This window comes from Brassica napus, chromosome C1 (assembly GCF_020379485.1).
Source record: "Brassica napus cultivar Da-Ae chromosome C1, Da-Ae, whole genome shotgun sequence".
In the NCBI taxonomy this organism is placed as follows: Eukaryota; Viridiplantae; Streptophyta; class Magnoliopsida; order Brassicales; family Brassicaceae; genus Brassica; species Brassica napus.
Genome location: NC_063444.1, coordinates 7,187,556 through 7,208,822, shown reverse-complemented (window position 1 = coordinate 7,208,822; position 21,267 = coordinate 7,187,556). Strand labels below are relative to the sequence as shown.

The 21,267-nt window shown below is 38.2% G+C and overlaps 3 protein-coding genes across 4 annotated transcripts; 2 read left to right on the top strand and 1 right to left on the bottom strand.

The window, feature by feature from the left end:
• The first annotated feature begins 1,016 nt into the window (after positions 1-1,016).
• Positions 1,017-4,293, top strand: LOC106374339 (PR5-like receptor kinase). The gene is made up of 5 exons (XM_013814390.3): positions 1,017-1,171; positions 1,297-1,987; positions 2,679-2,698; positions 2,792-2,824; positions 2,904-4,293. The coding sequence occupies exons 1-5, from the start codon at positions 1,117-1,119 to the stop codon at positions 4,073-4,075; spliced, it is 1,971 nt and encodes a 656-aa protein (XP_013669844.2). The 5' UTR covers positions 1,017-1,116; the 3' UTR covers positions 4,076-4,293.
• Positions 4,294-5,410: 1,117 nt separating this feature from the next.
• LOC106442660 lies at positions 5,411-6,376 on the bottom strand. Its single transcript, XM_013884320.2, has one exon. The coding sequence runs from the start codon at positions 6,374-6,376 to the stop codon at positions 5,411-5,413; it is 966 nt and encodes a 321-aa protein (XP_013739774.2).
• A 3,562-nt stretch (positions 6,377-9,938) lies between these two features.
• Positions 9,939-18,734, top strand: LOC111215160 (PR5-like receptor kinase). 2 transcript variants are annotated; one of them, XM_048745470.1, is made up of 5 exons: positions 9,939-10,075; positions 10,168-10,867; positions 17,201-17,232; positions 17,324-17,356; positions 17,429-18,734. In XM_048745470.1, exons 1-5 carry the CDS (start codon positions 10,021-10,023, stop codon positions 18,532-18,534), a joined length of 1,926 nt encoding a protein of 641 aa, XP_048601427.1. In that variant the 5' UTR covers positions 9,939-10,020; the 3' UTR covers positions 18,535-18,734. The 2 variants fall into 2 exon arrangements, with proteins under 2 accessions (XP_048601427.1, XP_022574226.2); XM_022718505.2 differs by having other exon boundaries at positions 17,192-17,232.
• Positions 18,735-21,267: the final 2,533 nt, after the last annotated feature.

Sequence of the window (21,267 nt, the reverse complement as noted above, 5' to 3'; positions counted from 1 at the left end):
ATAATTATTAAATGTCCATAACATTAATCTGTTAAAAGACCATATTATGAAAGCCCATGTTGTAACCATTTTTTCCGGGAAGTGTAACAAAAAAAAATACATTTAACTCTTCGTTTTGTTTAAGTTTGTGTCGGTAAAAGATTAAAAAAAAATATCTCTATCTTTTTCAATGTTCAATTTGAAGCTTATTATGCGGAAATCATACGCAAATATAGGCAATTGGTTGGAATCTCTATATCTTTATATTCTTATAAATTTTAAATTTATTGTTTCCTCTTCTGCAAGCAAATCAATTACCGAAGTAAAAGATCAATTGGTTGGAATCAAATATATTCTTATAATTAGTGTAATTATGGTTACAGTTTCTATATTTAATAGATACATTAAAGATACGACATTGAAGATATTATGTTTTGATTAATAGAAGATATTGGATTTTGAGTTTGTATTTATTGATTTATTTTTTTATAAAGCTTAGAAAATCAATGGGATAATTGGTTGGTTGATACATCCTATAAAGAAAACAAAAACTATAGGTGGTTTGAATATCGTACATCGATCGATGCATGATGTAAGTTGACTATATAAAACTTGAACATGATCATTTCAAACTAAAGTATAGGTAGGTTATATGCATTTGTTATATTGTAGTTAATATATTTTAAATATTACATAAGTCAAGTGATTCACGTTTTCGTAAAAATAAAATTCAAGTTCTTTATTGGGTCGTACTCGTACGTAATAAGCTACGTTAAATATGATGTATTTTTAGGTTCATTTAATGACATTAAGTTTAAATTTAATTAAGGAAAACTCATTAATTTAACTGGAAAAAGACAAGCATTAAAATATGTAGGTTTATTTAATGACATTAAGTTTAAATTTGATTAAGGAAAACTCATTAATTTAACTGGAAAAGACAAGCATCAAAATATGTAGTTTAATTTAATTCTCGGTGGCATGGAAGTGTAAATAAGTTAGAAAACTTAAGGGTATTTTTTAATGGGTACTTCTCTTTTAATAATAGAGATTATCACCAAGTTTTCCTACTAACACAAACTCAGAGATTACTCTTAGTATTCAGTCTTTGTAACGTTTTTATACCTCTTTATTCCAATGGCGCAGAGGTTGCAATTGATCTTCCTCCTTGCTTCATATTTGTTCTTCTCGGGTACGTTTTTTAATTGATTTCTGAGAAAAGAATGAGAATGGGATGTGTTATACAAAAATTATATTAGACTCTTATGAAATATCAATAATCTTTTCTTCCCTAATTAACCTTAATTTTCTTAGCAGGAGTCTTGTCAATAAGTATCCTTACCATAGAGAACAAATGCAACCAAACAGTTTGGCCAGTTATCTTCTCATGGAAATCACAGCTCACCACCACTGGCTTCACTCTCCGAAGTGGCGAGGCGCGTGCTCTACAAGCGCCATCGTCATGGTACGGTCTCATATCCGGTAGGACGCTTTGCTCAAACGACTCAACAGGAAACTTCACATGCGCCACTGGAGACTGCGAGTCAAAAACCATCGAGTGTCATGGCTCATACGGTTGGTCTAAGGTGACTTATGTCTACTTTAGAATCGACTACGGGGGAACCAACAGCCACATCATCAGTTTGGAACACGGCTACAACCTTCCTGTAATGGTGGCCCCGTCACAGAGTAGCCCGACTTGTTTTAGCTCGGGTTGTATGGTTGACTTGAACAAGACGTGCCCAGATAATCTTAAGATATTTGACGGTGCTAGACCAACCAGTTGTAGTAGCGCGTGCAAACAATCCGGAACACCGGAAGATTGTTGCACAAACTACTTCAAGTCAAAGCAAAACTGCAAGCCGACAGTGTATACGCAGAACTTTGAGCTAGCTTGCCCATACGCATATAGCTACCCTTACAACGATAATAACAGCACATTTACATGCCCAAACTCGACTAACTACGTTATCACCTTTTGCCCATCCTTTATTCCCGACATCCCCAGGTAAAATTCTCATAAATGCCTTTTTTTATCATGTTTTGCACCGTTTCAAATTTCATTATTCTTTTCCTATGGATTATGTGACACCAGTTGTGAATTAAATGGATACTTTATGGAAACGCCACCACGGCCCACGCAGTGTGTCAGTTTTTTGTTTTTGTTTAGGTTTTAAAAAGTCAGACATATATAGTTTTATCAATCAATCAGTCTTTTTTTCTTTACAACATAGTTTTATCAATCAGTCACCTTGTACAAATAATTTCTTTTTATACTAGTGGTGTTAGTTTATATGAACTGGATATTTTTATAATCCTTGAAAAGTAAACAAAGAGCATTTTTCAAACCTACCATGTCACCAACCAATATAATATAGGTTAATAACTTTATGTATTTTATTTGAAATAGGAATCATTTTAAAAACTTTGATTTTGATATCAAAGTAGAGATTTGCACCGTGTTGTGCGGATGTATATAACTAGTAATAATTTTTTTATACAGAAGTATAGTCTCGTTTGATATTTAGTAGTTAGCACTAGCAGCATGAAAGTATGGGATAAAATAATATACTGCTTTTCTCCCGTAATTTTGTGGATCCTAGTCCTAGTAAAAGTAATGATATTGATACAATGTTTTATTTATTAATTTATTTTCTTTCTCTCCAATGAAAAATTAATCTGGATCCGCGTGATAAAAGCTCAATAGCAGGAGGGAAAGGTAAGCTTATTTCTGTTTTCATCATTCGGTAAAAATCTATATGAATGTTTATTTTGGATTCTTAATCTTTCTGTATATTTGATACGTTTGCAGAAAGTTCTGTACGGAAGTTAGGACCCATACTCGGTACCACACTCATCCCAGCCATTTCTCTTTTAGTCATTCATGTACGTAAGACCTAAGTCTTACCTATTATTTCTTGCAGGAGGAACAGCAGCTGTAGCTTTGATAATCATCATTGTTGCGATTGTGGTAGTGATGAGAGCAAAGAATGCGAGAAGGAAGCGATATTCGACCGATGAGAACATTGAAGCTGCTATAATGTTGAAACGATATAGTTATGAAAACGTCAAGAACATGACAAACTCGTTTGCTCATGTTCTAGGGAAAGGAGGATTTGGAACAGTTTATAAAGGAAAATTACCCGATGCTGGCGGTCGAGATATTGCACTAAAGATCTTGGATGATTCAAAGGGGAATGGAGATGATTTCATCAATGAATTAGCTAGCATGAGTAGAGCATCTCATGTTAATATCGTCTCTCTATTTGGATTCTGCTACGAAGGGAGCAAGAGAGCTATCATTTATGAGTTCATGCCCAATGGATCACTTGACAAGTTTATCTCGGAGAATATGTCAACTAAGATGGACTGGAAAGCTCTATACAACATTGCGGTAGGCGTTGCTCGTGGGTTAGAGTACTTGCACAATAGTTGTGTATCGAAGATTGTGCATTTCGATATAAAGCCACAAAATATACTCATGGATGGAGATTTGTGTCCGAAGATTTCGGACTTTGGCCTTGCTAAGCTATGCAAAAACAAAGAGAGTATCGTGTCCTTGTTGGACGCAAGAGGGACCATAGGTTACATTGCTCCTGAAGTGTTTTCCAAGAACTTTGGTGAAGCTTCTCATAAGTCAGATGTGTATAGTTATGGAATGGTGGTTCTCGAGATGATTGGGGCAAAGAACAAAAGAAGAGCTGAAACTTCTAGGTCCAATCCAAGTTCAATGAACTTTCCAGAGTGGATCTATGATGATCTCGAGAGGAAGGAAACCATTAGACTTGTAGGAGATCATATAATGGAAGACGAAGAAGAGAAGATAGTGAAGAAAATGGCACTGGTGGGTTTGTGGTGTATTCAGACCAATCCAACTGATCGTCCACCAATAAGAAAAGTCATAGGAATGTTAGAGGGAAGTCTAGAAGCTCTCCAAGTACCACCTAAGCCTCTCTTTGATTCACATCTGGTAGCCGCTTGGGAAACTATTAAAGACAGCAAAGATACTTCTAGTATCTCTACACAAAGCTTGTTAGAGAGAAAAACTCTTAGGGCCGGGCAAGATACTTTGATCGTTTCCAGAGAAGAGGTTTAAGAAATCGTGGAAGAGAGACAAGATATTTCTCTTTTTGAGCAAAAAAAAAAAGACAAGATATTTCATATTCCTCGTAAAACCAAAGCCAACAAGAAAGTTGTCAAAGTCTTGAGATCTGCTTGTTGGTTTCTTGATGAAACTCATTTAGTTTTGCTGATCTTTACTATTGTATAATTGAAGCGGAAGTGAAAGCCCAAAACTAACGGATCATTTGCTTATGGACTTATATTTCTAGGTGCAAAAATCTGACATTGTTAGGTTTTGCATTGTAGATTAATTGGCATGGAAATAATGTAACTCATCAGTATTAATTAGGCCTAACCTTGCTTATGGAGTTAACAAGCAATATTGATATTCAGATGATATTCCCAGCATCATTCATCTTTGAGTTATATACAAAGTGACTTACTATATAAATGCCACTTGGTGAATGGTTTATATTCTATTCTTTTACATCTGAAATTCAGAAAGACCAAAATTTTTTTTTTTCAAATTGGGGTACTTACCTTAGTTGATAACCTTCAAGTATCTGAGTTTTGCATTTTGGCTGGCTAGATCCTAATTCTTCAATCTTTCTCAAATGTTTAGGCTTTTCCTTGTGAATATCAGTATCATAAGCTCAATTGAATACACGTGTGTGGCTTATTGCAAACAACACATTGATCAGTCAAAATACATTCGACCCCGCATCTAACCAGTAAGGCATATCGCATATAAATGCTTACAAAGTGAAAACGAACATGTTAACTCGAAATTAAAAACTTAGAACGTTAACACATGCGTTCCTTCTTAAAAATAGGATGATTGTAAGTTTATATTCAGCTGACATTAACCAATATTATTAGCGTGTTTCGTCCCTTTATTTGAACCATTACCCACTCGTGATTTCAGGAAAGCAGAAGTAATGCACTTATCAAATTTAGCAAAGCTTTCGGTAATGAATTTATCAAATTCAGAATCGATAAGACCACCGGAACATAAGGATATTATTGGTTTGTGAGGTAAGATAATCATAAAACCTTGGCCAATATACCTTGTTGCTGGTAGGAAATTACATGGTTAAGCATGATAGTATAGAAGAAGAAAAAGACAACATTAGCTAGTGAGAGCAACATCACTTAACATCTGCACTACAAATACGACCTAGTCTCTTACCATTAATTAATACAAAAATGATTGAGTTCCACTGGATGTAGTCTAGTCATTAAACAATATCCGGAAAAATGAGTACATCTGACAACAACATTTACTAACCAAACTGTTAAGATTTAAGGGCAGGATTATAAGGGGCTTTTTTTTTTGAACAACACACAAACTTCATTAATAAAGAGGAAATCAGTTCAACAAAGCAGAAGGGCTGTTACAAAGAGCTGATTTTGCTAGAGAATCAGCTCCGGAGTTCTGAGCTCTTGGGATGAAAGTAAACAAGATAAATGCAAAAGTAGACGATAGAAGCTCGATATCCATTAGAACCCCAAAGAGCTCCATTGGATAGGTTTTCGAGTTGATGGCTTTGATGAGCAATTGAGAGTCGGAACGCATCCAGGCTTTGGTAATTTGAGCCGTTTGGGCAGCTCGGAGGCACTCCCTGATCGCAAGTGCTTCTGCTAGGAAGGGGGAGGTGACGTGGTTGCAGCATGAGGATCCGAAGAGGGCATGTGGTAGTGTTTCGTTATCAAGAATCCATCCTAGACCCGCCTGCAAGGATTGCCGTGACCACGACGCATCCGAATTGCAAAACGAGATGTCAGGGGGAAGTGGCGCGTGATATAGAGGAGCTGTTGTTGGTGTTGGTCTCGGGGGACTGGGGATCTTCTGGGCCTGGTTCCACTCCCTGACATTGACGAGCGCATTGGTGACGACTGCAGCGTGTGAGGTTCCCCCGTTTTCAAAGATGAGACGATTTCGAGCCGTCCAGAGGTTCCAGCATAACCAAGAGAAGAGCTCAGTTGTGATACCCTTCGGTGGTAGACAAACAAGCGTCGGGGCTAGATTGAGAGCATGTTGAATGGAGTCCGAGTTGAGTAGGGCTGTAGTCGACTTGAAAGGCGCGAGTTCCCAAACCTGTTGAGCATAGGGACAGTGCAGGATGAGGTGGAGTGCTGTTTCCGGGGCATTGCAGTGTGGGCAGTTAGTGTTAGCCGTGAGACCTCTTGCTTGTAGATTTGCACCTAAGGGCAGTGCTCCTTGCACTAGCCTCCACAGGAATAAGTTGATCTTTGGTGCTGTTTTTACAGACCAGACATTCTTATGCCAGTTGAAAGCGTGGTGAATTACCGCTGGAGGAGACTCATCAATCATAGCATAGTAACCTGATCTTACACTGTAGATGCCAGACTTCGTTCGTTGCCAACAAAACCGGTCCTCAGCATTCAGAGAGCTTGGGAAGATCTGGTAGATTAGGTGTGCAACAGACGGGAGAATGGACTCGATCTTCTGCCTATTCCACTGGACTGAATCTCGCACCAAGAGGTCCGCAACAACCAGATCCCTATCTATCTCCTTTGGCGGACCACATATCGGTAGATGGCTTGAGGTGGTAACCAAGATTCAGACCAAACCTTTGTTGAGTTGCCATTGCCGATGACCTTGCCTAGATGACGTACTAGCAAGTCGCGCCCCGCTAGTAAGCTTCTCCAGCCATGGGATGAGGATGTAGAGCATGCTACCGAGAGGAAGCTTTTACTATGACAGTATTTACCTTGGAGAAGGCGAGAGAGAAGGCAGTTCGGTCGGGTGATCAGATGCCAGGCTAGTTTTGCCAACATTGCTACATTAAAAGCTTGGATGTCTCTAAAACCCAAGCCGCCATCATCCTTTGAACGGGATAGAGTGTCCCAAGAAACCCAGCAGATCTTCTTGGTATCCGGGTCCGAGTCCCACCAAAATCGCGTAAGAGCCGACTGAATCTGATTGCACAACCCCACCGGAAGGAGAAAGCATGACATGGAATGTGTCGGTATGGCAGAGAGTACCGATTTCAACATGGTGAGCTTTCCAGCGGGGGATAGCTGTCGAGAAGACCATGAGGCAGCCTTAAGCTTAATCCGATCCACAATAGAGGAGAAGAGATCGCGTTTCCTTCTAGTGAAGAGCTCCGGGAGGCCTAAATATTTTCCCACTCCCCCTTCTTTTGCTATACCAAGGGTTTGTTTGACACTGATGCGCATCTCCTGTGGTGTTTTAGCTGAGAAGGATATTGAAGACTTGTTGGTATTGATTAGTTGTCCCGAAGCTAGTTCATAGTCGTGTAAGATGGAATGGAGGGCTGTAGAGTTCGCAGCATTCACTTTGAGAAAAAACATCGTATCATCCGCAAAGAGAAGGTGGCTGATCCTCGGAGAGTGTCTCGCTACGCTTATACCAGTAATGTCTCCTCTGAGCTGCGCCTTGTGACAGAGCCCCGAGAGTACTTCCCCGCACAGGATGAAGATATATGGTGAGAGGGGGTCTCCTTGCCTGATACCACGATCCGGTTTCACAGATTCAAGGGCTGAGTCGTTGATGAGGAAGGAGTAAGAGACCGTTGAAACGCATTGCATGATCCAGTTGACCCAAACTTCATCAAAACCCAGGCGTTCAAAGACAGCTCGTATAAAACTCCACTCTAACCTGTCGTATGCTTTGCTCATATTCGTCTTGACCGCCATAAAGCAATGTTTCTGCGCTTCCGAGTTCTTAAGGTAGTGTAGGACCTCATGTGTTATCAAGACATTGTCCGATATTGCCCGTCCAGGAAGAAAGGCTGATTGAATCTCTGAGATTATGTTTCCTAAGATGGGTCGCAGACGGAGAGATAGAATTTTGGAGATGATCTTGTAATACACATTGCAAAGGGCAATGGGCCTGAAGTCGGAGACCGTCTTTGCTGTCTATGTCTTAGGGATAAGCCTCACATGTGTGGAGTTTATGTTCGATGGCATGATCCCAGATGCGAAAAAGCCCCTGACCTCAGCTACAATAGTCGCACCCACGGACGTCCAATTGGATTGGAAGAAACAGGCCGAGAACCCGTCGAGACCCGGAGCTTTATCCGGGTGTATGGCGAAAAGGGCGTGTCTGATCTCTTCAGCAGACGGGATGGAGGTAAGTGATGTGTTTGTGGCAGCCGATATACACGGGGTTAGAGCATTGAGGACTGTTGCCGAACCGTCATGTCCCGTCGAGGTGAAGATAGATCTAAAGTAGCTCGCAATCTCCGTCGCCATTTGTTGCTCCTCATAGACGATCAAGCCATCTGATGTCTCCAGTACGGTGAGTTTATTGCGAGCCTTACACCCTTTTGAGACTGCGTGGAAATAGCTTGTATTCTTGTCACCGAGTGATAGCCACAAGAGACGACTCCTCTGTTTCCAAAAGTATTCTTCCGCTTTGTAGGCCGCTAGCAGAGCTGCATTGATGTTCCCTAAGGTAGATTCATCTGAAGAAGGTGCTGACATTACTGATCAAGTTCAAGTTTGAGGCGCTCGATTTCCTTGCGGCTATTAGTATGATGTACTCTGCTCCAAGCTACTATGGTTCTGCGGCACAGCGAGAGACTGTGGGAGACCGAACCTGTCGGCGCTGAGTCCCATGCCGTCTTGATGAGATTGCCAACCTCCGGAACTTCCTTAAGCCGACGGTCGTAACGAAAGAGTCTGCCAGATTTTTTCATCAATGCATTGAAGGAGCTGTGGATGGGTCTATGATCAGAGGCTTCAAATCTCAGGTAATGGCATCTGCCCTGAGGGAATGCATCATACCAAGCGCTATTGACTAGGGTACGGTCTAGTCGGCTGTGAATCAAGTGTGTGTGTCGTTGGCCTCTCCAGGAGAGACTATTTCCCGTGTGGCGCAAGTCAAACAGATCGTTACGCGCCAAGAAATTTCTGAAGTTAAAAAAAGAGCTCTCAGCTCTCAAGGGGCCGCCCGATTTTTCGCAATTGTTGAGAATATCGTTAAAATTTCCCGTTAATAGCCAAGGCGTTGAGCGACCCTCAGCAATGTCAGAAATATGGTTCCAGATAGATAGACGTTTCGAAATATCCGGTTCTCCATACACGAAGGTTGCATTGACATTAATACCTTTAAACTCAACAACCGTGTCTACAAAGTTGTGCGATTCAGATAAGATAGTAATAGAAATCTCCTGGGACCATAAGAGTGCCAAACCCCCCACCCCCGATGCCGTGAGGAGATATCAACTTGTGGTTCGGATAATTGAGGTCCTTGAGTTCTTGGAGGACGAAGTCATCGGCATTTTTCGTCTCCATGAGGAACAGAATGTGGGGCTTAACACTTTTGTGCAGCTCCTTGATCCGTTGGACTGTTGCGGGGTTCCCCAGCCCGCAACAGTTCCAACTTACTATCTCTAAGGAAGATCCCGCTGGGGTGGCCGAAAATCCCCTTGGGAGGAATTCTGGTCTGCCCTTGACGGTGTTGATTGCTGCTGTGGGGAGGCACGTCGAGGAGAGGCTGGTGGGAGATCCACCCGAGCTGTTTGTTCTGCTGTCACTGGAGCAGCTCGCGGTGTGTGTGGAGAGTGACCAGAAGGTGATCTCTGCACCAGTGAGAGTAATCTTTTTTGTGAGCTGGAACCAGTCAGTAGGCGATTATAGGGGGCTTTAGTGGGGTTTTAGTGGGTTTTCAAGGGGAGAAGGGTCCACGAGGAGGGAAAAACCGGTGCCAGAAAGTCCAGAATAAGAATCCTGTTAGCTGGGTTTTTCAACTGTTTGCGGGCCCCAGTGACAAGTGGCGGCCCGCGATTGCTTGGCTTTAAATTTTTTTTTTTTTTTTTTTTGTTCCAACGTTAATCGTGGTCTAAAATCGTCAACCATTTTATTAATATCACGAATCGACAAACACAACGCATATATATATATATAACCAATCTAAAATGAGAGTAAACAAGAAACACATAAACACAAATAACAGAGTAAAATATAGATCAGACTGTATTTGGCCCAATGGCAGAGATATTGACGATGATTATCCTTCTTGCTTTATATTTATCCGTCTCTGGTACTATACTTTTTCCCACTAATGATAAATCATTTATCGTTTAATTTGTTAGTTATTACTCTAAATTCTTATGTTTATAACAACTGGTATAGGAGTGTTGTCGTTGAGTATCCTTACGATAGAGAACAAATGCGACCAAACCGTGTGGCCAGTACTGTACTCGTGGACGTCCCCCCATGTGACCACCACCGGTTTCGCTCTTAAAAAAGGGGAAGCGCGTAACATACGCGCGCCGTTTTTATGGTATGGTCTTATTTCCGGTAGGACGCTCTGCTCCACCGACACGTCCACAGGGAACTTCTCTTGTGCCACGGGAGACTGCTCATCCGGAAAAATTGAATGTGCCGACGATGATTACAATTGGTCTACGGCGACGTATGCCTTCTTTAGACTCGATGACGGTGGCGTTGACAGCTACACCGTTAGTGTCGAATACGGTTACAATCTTCCTATCATGGTGGTCCCGTCGATGAAGAGTCAGACATGTATCACGGCCGGTTGTGTAGTTGACTTGAACAAGACTTGTCCACAGGATCTGATGAACTTCTCTGGGGAAAAGCTAATCGCTTGTAGTAGCTCGTGTCAGGAATCCGGTACACCGGAGAGTTGCTGCCTCAATGAATTTAAGTCTAAAGAAAATTGCAAGCCAACGACGTACACGAAGAACTTCGAGAACGCGTGTCCACTTGCTTATATCTATGCTTATGACGACAATAACAGTACTGTCATTTGCTCAAACTCAACCGATTATGTCATCACGTTTTGCCCTACTTCAATCATTCCCAACATCAGGTAAATTTCCGTAAATACCCCTCTTGCTCCGTTTCATTTTCATATTGATGGGGTTGATTTTGTCCCCTATTGGAGATTTACATAACTCGAACAAGCCAAGTACCAAATATACCAAAAATGGTAGTACTTGGTTTTTGACCATCCCTATAGCTGCATGCCTATTGTCAAAAATTTTTTTAATATACTAGTCATTCTAATGTATATTCATTAGGGCATGCGCAAATTATGAAGAAAAATACAAATTAAAGATGCAAAGAAGAGAGAAGGGAAAGAATGACTCTTCCCTGAGAGTTGTTCCTCTCTTCACGAGATACTTTTTCTACCCGTGTTATTTTTCTAGTGGCTACTATTATTATTGTGTCAAAAAAGGTCGACTCTTTTCTGAGAGCTGTTCCTCTCTTCACGAGATACTTTTTTTACCGGTGTTATTTTTCTAGTGGCTACTATTATTTTTGTGTCAAAAAGGTTTTAAGAAACTTTTGCAAGTGTTTTACCACTGCTGAAAATAAAAAGATATCATCATCAACCTATCAGATTTCGACCTTAAAGTAAGAAATTGAATTGTGAATTTAATGTATAATCTATCAAAACGTCACAAACAAGCTTCCACCAGATAAAGCCTTTATCATAAAGGTGGTGGTGGTAGTTGCAATACAATGAAGAAACCAAACACACGTTTAGTTCAGTGTAAACAATGACCGTTTCTCCGTTTTAGAAACCGCGTTCGCTTCCCAAAATAAGTGCTTTTCTTATATTCCTTTTCCTACAGTCCTAACAACTACCAAGACACGGAGGAGTTGGGAGTGCTTTGCAGAGTCCTTATTTGTTTGATAGCCACGTTAATATCTCAAAAACACTTTAGTAAAATATCTAAATTTACGGCTTAATAGTTAGAAAAGACAATATATTGGTTTCGAATCAATTTCTATAATTTTAAATTTAGTTCATTAAAATTCTTGAAATCATTATAAAGCGATAAAATCTAGAGTTACAATCAAAGTTCTAAATATTGAGAAGAAGAATCATCTACAGCTACTTATACATGCTTAATCATCCAGCAAGCTATCTTCACTGTCACCCATCCACAGAAACGTATCCATTCGACCGTTGGAGACATGCAAATAACTTTGGAAGTTGTGCTTTCTCTCTTTACTCAAGAAGCTTGCATGTTGTATGTATTTATTATTATGTCCAGATCTAAATTAGTTTAAATATGTGTTGTAACCAAAATTTACAAGTTAAAGAAATCATTATCTCCTTCTCTTTCTTAAATATCTAAATCTCAATCTCTCTCTCTCTCATGTTGTTCATGTTCTTCATTCTCCAGAAACTAAACTCCTACTACATCTCATATTCTTACATGGTATCAGAGCTCTAAGCTCCTAAACTTCTCAAAAGCTTCCGCAAATCTATTTCTTTCTCAAAGTAGAGGAGTTTACCTTATTCTCTGGAACTCAAGAAATATTCAGCCATATCCGGAAATGCTTCATCAAAGTCCAATCTGTCTTAAAACCAGTAGAAACAGTCTATTGTCCACTGGTCCACATCTCTCTATGAGGGAGAACTCAAACATGGTGTTGGTTCCAGAGTACAAGAAGGCTAAGGAACAACATAAGAATCGCAATATGCGAAGAAGAAGTGATTTGAATCTCGCCAAGAATGTAATCAAGGTGTTTGAGCATCCATCAATTCAAGGAAAAACCATGTATTCATCTGTCAATGGTGGTACAAATGAAGGAGGAACGTGGAGAAGTATTGATAGTGCAGCCAACACTGATGGTCCTGCGACCATGAGTGACATAACATTCCTTTATCAAAGCCTTTATTTCATCCAAGAAGGCTGATACACACTCTCTTGACTCTAAACCTATCATTATAGATTAAGGAGCAAGTCATCACATGATTAGTGATAGGAACTTGATTAGTGATGTCCAGCCTGCCTCAGGGAATGTTCTTATAGCAAATGGTGATAAGGTTAAGACAGAAGGGATAGGGAACCTTAGGTTGTTTGATAGGGAATCAACTGCCTTGTATATGCCACAGTTTACATCAAATCTGCTATCAGTGAGGAAGGCTACGATTGATCTTAGTTGTCAGGTTGTCTTCAGACAAGATGAGGTTGAATTTCAAGACTTAAAGACAGACCATGTGATGGGAAAAGGGCACATTCACAATGATCTCTATCATCTTCAGAAGACCGGGGTGTCTGGACCATCTACTTGTCACTGTTTGGCGAGTACCTACAAGGGGTTGATAGCACATTATGGCATGCTAGGCTGGGCCATCCTCATACCAGAGCCCTAAACATGATGCTTCCATGTGCAGTCTTCAAGAATGATGATTGTGAAGCTTGCATATTGGGGAAGCATTGTAGAACAGTCTTCCCACAGTCTAGCAACATCTATGAAAGATGTTTTGACCTTGTTTACTCTGATGTATGGACTGCTCCGTGTGTGTCCAGAGAGAACCACAAATACTTTGTCACTTTCATTGATGAGAAGTCCAAATACACTTGGGTGACACTGATTCAGTCTAAGGACAGGGTGTTGGATGCTTTCAAGAATTTCCAGACCCATATCTGCAACCATTTCAATGTCAAGCTAAAAATTCTAAGGTCTGATAATGGTGGAGAGTATACAAGTCAGTCATTCAAGCAATATCTTGCTCAACATGGGATTACTCACCAGAGAAGTTGTCCTTACACTCCTCAACATAATGGAGTTGCTGAGAGGAATAACAGACACTTGATGGAGGTAGCAAGATCAATGATGTTCCACACAAATGTTCCAAAAAGATTCTGGAGTGATGCTGTTATGTCTGCTACTTATCTTATCAATAGGATTCCAACTAAAGTCCTCAATGACATGTCTCCATTTGAGATCTTAAACAAGACCAAACCATCTTTGGACCACTTGCGTGTATTTGGGTGCCTCTGTTTTGTGTTGATACCAGGGGAGCAGAGGAACAAGCTTGATGCTAAAAGCTCAAAGGCTATGTTCATTGGTTACTCTCCAACTCAGAAGGGATATAAGTGCTATGATCCAGAGTCAAGAACGGTTCATGTCTCAAGGGATGTGAAGTTTGTGGAATCAAAAGGATACTATGATGAGAAGAGTTGGGAAAGCTTTCAGGATCTCTCACAAGGACCTTCGGATAGGGCAAACAACTTGAGAATCATTCTGGAAAGCCTAGGCATCAGTCAGCCTCAAACCAATGGGGTACCGTGCACTTCACCTACACCTCATGTTGTTGATGAAGCTGCACCGGTTGTTGATGAAGCTGCACTAGTAGCAGAAACAGTCCATCCTGATCATGAGGGGGGAAATTAAATTAATTTGCAAGTTGTTCACGAGGAAGCTATCCACGAAGAAGCAGCTATCAATGATTTAGTTATCCGCGAGAAAGTTATCCACGAAGAAGCTATCCACGATTCAGATGTCCATGGTCAAGATGGAATGCAACAACAGATTCAACCTTTGAGAAGAAGCACTAGGGTGAAGAAACCATTCAAGTGGGTTGACACAAAAGTATACTTCAACAACAATGCAATGGCTCATTCTATCCAAGCAACCTGTTCTTTGGCGAGTTACCCTCAAGAGCATATAGTCTTTATCAGCAATCTGGATCAAGAGTACATTCCAAAGACTTATGAAGAGGCAATGGAGCTAGATGAGTGGAAAGAGTCAGTTGGAGATGAAATGAGTGCCATGATCAAGAATGATACTTGGTATGAAACTGAGCTTCCCAAAGGAAAGAAAACAATAACAAGTCGCCTACTCTTCACCATCAAGTATCTAGCTAATGGGAAACCAGAGAGGAAGAAGACAAGGCTAGTTGCAAGAGGATACACTCAAGTCTATGGAGAAGACTATCTGGAAACTTTTACACTAGTAGCTAAGCTCCACACCATAAAAATTCTACTCTCCTTAGCAGTCAATTTGGAGTGGGATTTATGGCAGATGGATGTCAAGAATGCTTTTCTTCAAGGAGAATTAGAGGATGATGTTTATATGAGGCCACCTCCAGGAATGGAAGACTTTGTGAAACCAGGGAACATCCTTAGTTTGAAGAAGGCTATCTATGGATTGAAGCAATAACCAAGAGCTTAGTATCACAAGCTGAGTACAACTCTCAATGGAATAGGGTTTGTAAAATCTGAAGCTGATCATACACTCTTCACCCTCACAAGCAAGCAAGGAATTGTGATGATTCTGATTTATGTTGATGATATTATCATCACAGAAAGTGACAAGGATGGTATCATCTCAACCAAAGCTTTTCTTAAGTCTACTTTTGATATTAAAGATTTGGGTGAGTTAAAGTACTTTCTAGGGATAGAAATGTGCCGCTCTAAAGAGGAGCTTTTCTTATCTCAAAGAAAGTACACGCTTGATCTTTTAAATGAGGCAGGAAAGCTTGGAGAAAGAATAGCTAAGACACCTCTTGAAGAAGGATACAAAGTCTTGCGTGAGGAGGAGATTGAAGATAAGCCATTTGGAGACTTCAAACTCTATAGGAGAATGGTTGGGAAGCTGATCTATCTAACCATTACAAGACCAGACATTTGCTTTGCTGTGAATCAAGTCAGCCAGCATATGCAAGCACCTAAAGTTCATCATTGGAATATGGTGGAAAGGATCATGAGGTATCTGAGAGAAGCTCAGGGTAAAGGCGTATGGATGGGCTGCAACAAGAGCACAAAGATTGTGGGATATTGTGATGCAGATTGGGCTGATGATAGAGTGGACAGGAGGTCTACAACAAGCTATTGCACTTTCATTGGAGGCAACTTGGTAACTTGGAAGAGCAAGAAGCAAAAGGTGGTTTCATGTTCAAATGCTGAAGCAAAGTATAGAGCAATGAGGAAGCTCACTAGTGAACTTATTTGGATCAGAAACCTTCTTGGAGATTTGGGCATAGAGACAACAACACCAATCACAATGCATTGTGATAATCAGGCGGCTATTCATATAGCATCAAACTCAGTATTTCATGAGAGGACAAAGCACATTGAGGTGGATTGTCACATGTGAGACAAGCTGTGGAGCAACTAATCATATTGCCTTGCTACACATGGAGTGAAGATCAACTTGCTGACATCTTCACCAAAGGAGAAAGCACCAAAGTTTTTTGAGTTCATTCATCAAAGGTTAGGACTCATAGACTTGTCCAGATCATGATCCTCTTTGTCGTGAATCGTCTACCCTTTTTCCTTAGTGTGTCTTTGTCCCACTGGGTTTTGCACACTAAGGTTTTAATGAGGGATGTGTTCATGACTTTCCAAGCTTGACCATTCCTTATGCTCAAGCTTGAGGGGGAGTATTGAGAAGAACAATCATCTACAGCTACCTATCCATGCTTAATCATCCAGCAAGCTATCTTCACTGTCACCCATCCACAGAAACGTATCGTTAGAGACATGCAAATAACTTTGGAAGTTGTGCTTTCTCTCTTACTCAAGAAGCTTGCATGTTGTATGTATTTATTATTATGTCCATATCTAAATTAGTTTAAATATGTGTTGTAACCAAAATTTACAAGTTAAGGAAATCATTCTCTCTTTCTCTCTCTTAAATATCTAAATCTCAATCTCTCTCTCTCTCTTTCCTGTTCTTCGTGTTCTTCATTCTCCAGAAACTAAACTCCTACTACATCTCATATTTTTACACTAAAGAAAAAAAAGTATAGACACTAGTAGAATTTTATCATATACTACGAATTTACTATATTTTCTAATCCTTTAAAACTCTATACTCTAAACACAAACCAAAACCATGAAAGAAAACTAAGAAACAATATGCTAGTATATTTAAAAACATTTACTAATCATTTTTGAAGTTATAAAGGTTTTTTAAAATAATATATGAATCAGGCGTTTTGGTTAAAAAGGAGCTTAACTTTCTGTTGACTTGTTCTTCTTAACCGACTTGGCCAATATCAAGACAATTAATGGATGGTTTTTGCAGCATAGCTAGACGTTCGACTTTTGTAGAACACTGACTGTTGAAAATAAACATGAACGAGTTAAAGAATAACAAAGTTGCCTCTGGAAAAAAGTACTAGTGATTCTAAACTCTCTACTTTTTTAATAGTTTGCCACAAAATATTCTCAACTCTTTTTCCAATATATATTAGTTTGGGTGAATAAACGAATGTTTTCAAGTGGATACCAGTGTTAAATCTACAATTGCTATATGAATTTTACAGTCGATGATGATCACTAACCTCTTTCTGAAACCTCTAATCATTTTCACACACAAACGTAAACAAATGTATATAAGTATGTGAGAGACTAATTTGTGATTTTGTCATTTGCTGGAGAAGTAACAACAGAACCTCGATGGCTCCATTAGCTGGAGAAAAAAGTAAGTTCATTATTTTTTTCTTCGTCCTACAAAAATGTATGCAATGTCTCTTTTCCGTTTTATTAATCAATATTTGTTTTTGCATTTGTAGATAATTCTCAACGGAAGTTAAACACTATACTTGGTACCTTTCATTGCAACCATAGCTCTCTTACGCATACATAATACTAAGTTTCGAGGTTTGTTCTTCCTGCAGGAGTCTCAACAGCTTTAGTTGCAATTGTCATGATTGTTGCCACTGCGGTAATTGTGAGAACAAAAAGCGCGAGCAGAAGGAGTGGTCGGAACGACGAAAACATAGAAGCGGCTGTAATGTTGAAACGCTATAGTTATGAAAGTGTCAAGAAGATGACAAACTCATTCGCTCATGTTCTAGGGAAAGGAGGATTTGGAACAGTTTATAAAGGAAAATTACCCGATGCTAGTGGCCGAGATATTGCACTGAAGATCTTGGATGGTTCAAAGGGGAATGGAGAAGATTTCATCAATGAATTAGCTAGCATGAGTAGAGCATCTCATGTTAATATCGTTTCTCTGTTTGGATTTTGCAATGAAGGGAGCAACAGAGCTATCATTTATGAGTTCATGCCGAATGGGTCCCTTGACAAGTTCATTTCTAAGACTATGTCAAAGAAAATGGACTGGAAAATTTTATACAACATTGCCGTCGGTGTTGCTCGTGGATTAGAGTACTTGCACAATAGTTGTGTATCGAAGATTGTGCATTTCGATATAAAGCCACAGAATATACTCATGGACGAAGATTTGTGCCCCAAGATTTCGGATTTCGGTCTTGCTAAGCTATGCAAAAACAAAGAGAGTGTCATATCGTTGCTAGACGCGAGAGGGACTATAGGGTACATTGCTCCTGAGGTTTTCTCTAAGAACTTTGGAGGAGCTTCCCATAAGTCAGATGTGTATAGTTATGGAATGGTGGTTCTTGAGATGATCGGGGCAAAGGACATGAAAAGAGTTGGAAACTCTAAGTCCGATAACGTTTCAATGTACTTTCCAGATTGGATCTACGAGGATCTCGAGAGGAGAGAAACCATGAAGATTTTTGGAGATAATATAATGGAAGAAGAAGAGAAGATAGTGAAGAAAATGGTATTGGTGGGTCTGTGGTGTATTCAGACAAATCCATCTGATCGTCCACCAATGAGAAAAGTCGTTGAAATGTTAGAGGGAAGTCTAGAAGCCCTCCAGGTACCACCTAAACCTCTCTCAAATTTACCGTTTGTAACCGCTTGGGAAAGTGTTCAAGATAGTCAAGAAACATCTAGTTTCTCGATACCAAGATAGTCAAGAAACTTATAGTTTCTCGATACCAAACCAGCAAGAGAGAAGAACTCTATAATGTACGCTTTAATATATGATTAGATCACATAATTTTTTGTAATTTTTGTTGTATTTTGGTATGAAGTTGTGGTGAACTTATATGATGTAAAATAGATGCTAAGATTATTAAGATTAAATCAATAGATAAATTGATTGAAATACCAGCTACTATTTTTCAAAAATACATTCAATTAAAAATATTTTAACAGTTAAATTTATGACTTAGGGGCTGACATGTTTAAACACAGTGGTTACGGTTGCTGATACGGAAGTTTGCAGAAGTAGGTGGTTGCGATTTCAAATGTTATTAAGTGTTTTGTATGACTGGCACAACATTTGAAATTTGTTGCGTTTGCGGGTCATTTTTTACTGGTTTACCCACAAATGCAAAAATTAATTAATAAGAAAATATTTAACGGACAAAAAATTAATTATAAAAATGATAATAATAATAAATAACAAAAATTATATTTATAATCATATTATTATAATAAATATAAAACTATATTTATAAAATCATAGTATTACACACACACACATATATATATATATATATCATGTCAATTTTTTAAACTTATTTAAAACTATTATTTTTATGTTTATATAGTTTTTTCAAAAAGAAAGAAAATTTTTATCCCTCCCGCAACAGTCACAACCGCAAACGCTAGCTGAAATCATCTTTTGATTTTCAGAGGTTTGGAGCGGTTTATAGCGGTTTTTGTGATCGTTGTAAAACGCCAACAACCGCTATCAACCGCAAAAGCTGCGTTTGCGAGTGGTAATGGAGAAACCAGTCAGACTCTTAGTAGTTATGGTTTTGGGTTTAGTATTTAGCAGATGGGTTTGTGTTTATAACTTTTATAAATAATTATCAAACATTTATATATGAGTTAAGAGAATTAGTTTAACTTTTTTCATCACAAATTTAAACTATTTATGAAAATGACCATTATTTAAAGATAAATTTGAAAATAATATCAAATTTGTAGTAAAATTAGAATTCTAATTGTTTCAAATACCATAAGTTGACTACCACTTTTCAAAAATATGTTAATCAAAAATACATTAACATTGGAGTTTACTATTTAGTATTTACGAAGGATTCTAACTTTGCCTCAATTTTGATATTACTTTAAATTTACCTTTACATAATAACCATTTTCATAAATTTTTAAGTTTATTATGAAAAATTTAAATTAATCCTCTTAAATCATTTATAAATATTTAATGATTATTTATAAAAGTGTATAAACTCGACTTCATCCCCTAGATAGTAAATCCTAAACAATAAGATTTTTTTTTTTGAAATACACTAAATTAGATACCATTTTTCTGGAAAGATAAGGACATATTTTCGGGACAAGGCTGGTACAACACTTTACCGGGTTTTGATAGATTATTAGGGGCAAGGAATGTCAGGGCAAGTCTTTCACCTCTTCATTCGGAGGTGTAAGCGCTAATATGGGAAATGAAATGTATGAAGAATTTAAGACAGTTTCAGGTCACGTTTGCAACGGATTGTTCTCAATTGGTAAAGATGGTTTCGGAACCAGAAGAATGACCAGCATTTGATAGTTACCTGGAAGACATTAACCTGTTGAAAATAAGCTTCCTCAACTCAGATATCGTTCATGTACATCGGACGGAGAATTTCAAGGCAGATAGCTTAGTATGTACTAGGACTCAACCGTCTTTCGTCGTTCACATGGATGCGGAGTTACTGATATGATTTACAGAGTCAATTTGTGTCTGTAAATGTTTGCTGTCCAAAAAAAATAGGTACCATTTTTCTTAAATACACTCAATCAAAAATACTCTAACATTTGGATTTATAGTTTATTAACTATTGTTTAGGGTTTAGTGCTTATAGCTGGGGATGAGTTGAGTTTTTGAGTTTATACACATTTATAAATAATTCTTAAACCTTTATAATTGATTTAGGAACATTAGTTTAAACTATTTTAATCACAAATTTAATGTATTTAGGGTAGTATTAAATTTGAAAAACAGTATCAAATTTGTGGTAGTATTAGAATTGCACGTTTATTTTCCTGCTTAAAAAATATATAAAAAATGAATCAAACTGAGTGAGGTTATTGGTTTAATTCATGTGCTTTTATATATTTAAAAATACAACTTGAATATAATGTTATTTTTGAAATGATATGTTATATAGGTTATATAATTTATAAATTTTAATTTAAAATTTTGTGTTATTTAATCATATAGATTTATTAGTACATTAATTTATAATAAATTTGTGGTAGTATTAGAATTTCACGTTTATTTTCCAGCTTAAAAACAAATATATAAAATGAATCAAATTGAGTGACGTTATTGATTTAATTAATGTGCTTTTATATATTTAAAAATACAACTTGAATATAATTTTATTTTTGAAATGATATGTTATATAGGTTATATAATTTATAAATTTTAATTTAAAATTTTGTGTTATTTAATCATATAGATTTATTAGTACATTAATTTTATAATATATTTAATGGATTTGGAATGGTTTATTGGTGTAGAAGTATTAAAATCTGAAATCCGAAAAATTGAATGTGTAAATACATATATTATAAAGGGTAATTATCTCAAATAGCATTTATTTAAAAAAATCTCCAAAAGAGCATTCAAAGAGAAAAATGATGAAATTTTTTTTTATTAAAAAGGCAAAAAACTCTTCTATCTTCT